The sequence below is a fragment of the Arachis ipaensis genome, chromosome B08 (assembly GCF_000816755.2).
Source record: "Arachis ipaensis cultivar K30076 chromosome B08, Araip1.1, whole genome shotgun sequence".
In the NCBI taxonomy this organism is placed as follows: Eukaryota; Viridiplantae; Streptophyta; class Magnoliopsida; order Fabales; family Fabaceae; genus Arachis; species Arachis ipaensis.
In genome coordinates, this window is record NC_029792.2 from 20,915,194 (window position 1) to 20,919,449 (window position 4,256).

The window sequence follows — 4,256 nt, forward strand, 5'->3', positions numbered from 1 at the left end:
AAAGGTTTAATATGTTACTCCTCTTGATTTTGAAGTTCTTTGATCCCAGTTTCTTCAACTTTTTGTAATTTAAGCATTCATTTCCTGCTTCCATCATGTTAAGCTGTGTTTGATTGTTTTGCAGTGTTACTTGATGTATATATCTCCTCACTGTTATAAATTCCTTCATTGATAATATTTTAAGTTCTTGCTTTCTTATCATCTTGTACTTTGTTCAAGAGTTGTTGCAGTTGGGAGCTCCTGAGATTGTTCCAGATTATCCAATTCCTTCTGTTGATGACTTAGCAGATCAAATAGCCGAGATTCTCAAATTTTTTGGGTGAGTAAGTTCAAGCTTAATCTGTAATTGATTTCCATTTAATGACATAAAGAAAATTAGTTTACACCAATTTCCATTAGGCTTTGAATATTGGCAGTTGTTCGTTTTGAGAAGGCAATCTGACCCCAACATTCTTTTTGTCTGCAGTCTTAGTGCAGTAATGTGCATGGGAGTAGCTGCCGGGGCTTACATTCTTACCTTATTTGCTGTAAGTTATTATGTTGGTGCTATGCAGCCTCTCCCCTTTTTAAATTACATTAGAGTTTCAACGATGGATCGTTCAATTTTTCTAATGTTTTTATGTGTTTACTGTTTACAATAGATGAAGTATAGACAACGTGTATTTGGTTTGATACTTGTTTCACCTCTATGCAAAGAACCATCTTGGACTGAGTGGTTGTGCAACAAGGTTCTTTTTCTATACCTAAAACACTATGTTGTCTTGTAAAAATAAATGTTACTTCTTTCTTATGATTTTGGTAACATATGCAGGTCATGACAAATTTACTCTATTTTTGTGGCATGTGCGGGGTGGCAAAGGAAATGTTCCTGAAGCGGTACTATAGCAAGGTATACTTTGTGCATCCAAATTTCCTCTTTCTACTTCTATTTAGTGAGGCTGAGTTATTTGCTTTTATTTATGGTGATAGGACATTCGAGGTGGTGCTCAATTCCCAGAGTCAGATATAGTTAAAGCTTGCCGAAGGGTTAGTGAATATTTTTTGTTGTTGTACAACAACTCTATTATTTCTGTTTCATTAGTGCTTCTGATCACTCTTGCTGGTTTTATTAGTGAATTTAGTTTATTATGCATATTATTTTTTATTATAAGGCATATTATTAGTGCTTCTGGTCACTCGTACTTATTTAATTTTTATTAGTGCTTCTGATCACTTTTGATTCCAAATTGATGATTCTATTGTTGATTTTATCAGAGAAAACATGAATTCAGAGGAAGCTGCACAAATTCCTAGAAGAACTAGTAGGCTTCATCTTCTACACAAAATTCTGCTTCATCTTTAGTTAAGTTTTGTTTGCTTTCTATTTCTTTTTGGTCTTTAGTTTCATCCTATATTATTATTAGTTAATTGGTTTCAATTTCGTTCCTTGAGTTTGAGTTTCTTCTCCAAAATCCCTGGTTGAATCATGGGTAAGAGCATGTTAGCTGGTTTTGAATCACTTCTAGAAGCTGATCAGCAAAGAATGGCATCCATGATGGAATAGGTTCAAATTTGTGACAGGTACCTCCTCTTCACTTTATCTGTTAACTAATTTCATGTGTTTTGATTTGTGCTTCATGTTTCTAAAATTCTAAGTTAGGTCAGCACAAATAGTTTCAATTGGGACAAGGTTTGAAGGTTTATGCTTATATCTTGAGTACTATCCATTTCTATAAACACAGCCTGCAGATTCCCATAGATTTATGATTTGCTGTCTTTCTGCTTATATCTTGAGTGCTATCCATCTCTAATTTTTGTTGTTATTACTTGAGTTTTATTTTTTAATTATTGTAGTTAACTTGTTATTACTATGATTCTATTCTGTTGGTTGATTCTATTAGTTGATTCATGTTTTTGTTATTTTTCTTTTTCCATATTTTTTTAACTATGATTTTCTATTTAGGTTGTTACTATGATTTCTATACTGCGTGATTTTTCTGTTGCCATCATCTTCTAACTGCTTCTCACTGCTCACCCAGCACCACCAGCATCTGCTGTCTTTGCCGCCACTCCTCTGTTTCTTTTAATCTTGAAGTTTACTGTCTTTGCTAACTAAATTTTCTATTTCCCTTTTGTTGTGCCGAATTGTTGCAACAGGTTGATAGCACCGTTAAGCATAAACAAAACTTTGATAGATTTCTTATTAGTCAGAAACCCCTTTCCAACGTTAATACGAGGTTCAACCTTTTTTTTAAAGCTTCATGGCTATGCTATAGTATTGCTATATTCCTTTACATAATATCTAAAATTTTGCTTTCTTTATATGATCTTTGAAATCAAATAGTGCTAAAAAATGTGATCACTATTACTCACTTGCGGAAGATTTTCTCGAGATTACACCTCGGAAGACAATTGGAGAATTGAAAGAATGTAAAGAGGTTAGTCATTTTTTTATTATTTTTCACTTTCTTTTTATGTTCATCATTCAAGTCCAAATTAAAATACTAATGCCCTTTTTATTGTTACTTTTCTTTTAGGATGGTGATTATGCTGTGTATGGTACAATTATGGGAGTGATTGGTGGACCTGATTGGTTTGTTGCTCAATGTAGATGTGGCACTGAAGTTGTTCTGAAGCTTGGGTTGTAACATGGGTAAGAACTGGGAAGTTCTTAGTAGGGTCGGGGTTAAAAGTTAAGTTCATTTTGCCATTATTAACCGACCGTAACTAACAACAAAACACTTATAAGCATGAATAATAAAAGAACTCAGAAGTCAATCAGTCATGCAGCATACACACACAATCACAGAGTTACGTAGCACAGAGATATGCGCAAACAAGCATGATGCATGTCTATTCCTATCGCAGGTAATGAGCTCATTTGTCGATTTCGACCCGCACCCGACGCAATCCGACTCGCAAGTCAGATAAGGCATTCCAGCGGCATAACCTCTGCAAGTTTCTACTTCTTGCAGGCGCTGATTCTCCAGCTGAAGTATGCCGAACATGACCTCTGCAAGTACTTGCAGGCGCTGATTCTCCAGCTGAAGCATGTGGCACTTTCTCCTGGAAGCCATTCCCTATACACGGGCATTCCCGTACAATTTCTCACATCCAATCTTTTTCTTCTAAATAAAATTTCAAATAAATTCTTAAGGTTTATAACAAAATCTTGGCGGCACCTCCCCTAAAATCCGGACTCTGCCACCCTTTTCGGGTTCCATCCAAACTATTTTCCACACTCTTTTCAAATTATTTTCAATAAATCAAACCGGCAACTTTTAACATTTTCAAATTATCCTACCGTAATCCAGAAATCACAATCATCAATTCAGTTATCAAATACCAATTTAACCGGTGAAAATTTATTAAAACCCTACCTCCGTACAGAAATTACAACAACGAAAACTTTGGAGAAACTTTTCGTCCGAGCTGCTAAAGAGAAAAACGCCAGGAATCGTCTGTGCCTTCTAGAACTCCAATTGGCCGAATTCAAGAGAAAGAGGAGTTACATCACCATCAACTTCTACCGGACAAAAATAATACCAATGTGTAGAGAAGAAAGATACGAACACTTTTACCGGACTGGATTTTTAATTGGAGTTACGAATCTCAAGAAATCGAAACCAGAAGTTTTACGGTGCCATGGTTTCTCTCATTCTCTCTCACGGTTTTCTTTCTCTCTCGGTGCATTCTTTTCTTTCTTAACGCTAAAAGGGAGAAATGAGATGCTGAAGATGATGATTAATAAAGATTAGGAAGTTCAGGTGTCGTTAGTTTATATATATATAAACAAATATGTGTCATGGAAGGAATATCATTGGTTTAATAATATACATGCATGCATGCATAAGCCATGTGTTGGCTTTTCTTAACTTTACTATCTTAATGGCTTCGGTCAATAATAATAATAATAATAATAATAATAATATTTCTCTTTTTTTTAAATAAAATAATAAATTATGAATAACTACTTATTTAATTTTTTTAAAAATTCTAAGTGTTATATGGGTCATACTATTGTGAAAAGTTTTCAAAGCATGTTGATTTATTTTCCTTGAAGTTATAGTGTTGGTATGAGATTTATTTATGTTGATTATTTCATTTGTATATATTATAAAAACAGGTATAGAAAGGTAAAAGTTATTGATTCCTCAGGGAGTACAACCTTTGTTATATTTGAAAAGCTTGGATGCCTTTTGCTACATAAGCCCTACACTGAGATTTTTATTATTTAAAGAAATTATTTAGTATAATTATGTATTTATTTTTATTTT

At 33.9% G+C, this 4,256-nt stretch overlaps 1 protein-coding gene across 7 annotated transcripts; it reads left to right on the plus strand.

Annotated features, from left to right (window-relative positions):
- On the plus strand, window positions 327-2,615 carry LOC107611932 (pollen-specific protein SF21-like). Of its 7 annotated transcripts, XM_021109093.1 has the most exons (8): window positions 327-527; window positions 642-728; window positions 812-889; window positions 970-1,026; window positions 1,272-1,341; window positions 1,475-1,560; window positions 2,324-2,417; window positions 2,517-2,615. In XM_021109093.1, the coding sequence occupies exons 1-6, from the start codon at window positions 480-482 to the stop codon at window positions 1,492-1,494; spliced, it is 360 nt and encodes a 119-aa protein (XP_020964752.1). In that variant the 5' UTR covers window positions 327-479; the 3' UTR covers window positions 1,495-1,560; window positions 2,324-2,417; window positions 2,517-2,615. The 7 variants fall into 7 exon arrangements, 6 of the variants coding, with proteins under 6 accessions (XP_020964752.1, XP_020964753.1, XP_020964751.1 ...); XM_021109094.1 differs by lacking the exons at window positions 2,324-2,417; window positions 2,517-2,615 and adding an exon at window positions 2,137-2,273; XM_021109092.1 differs by lacking the exons at window positions 1,272-1,341; window positions 1,475-1,560 and having other exon boundaries at window positions 970-1,065; window positions 2,251-2,417.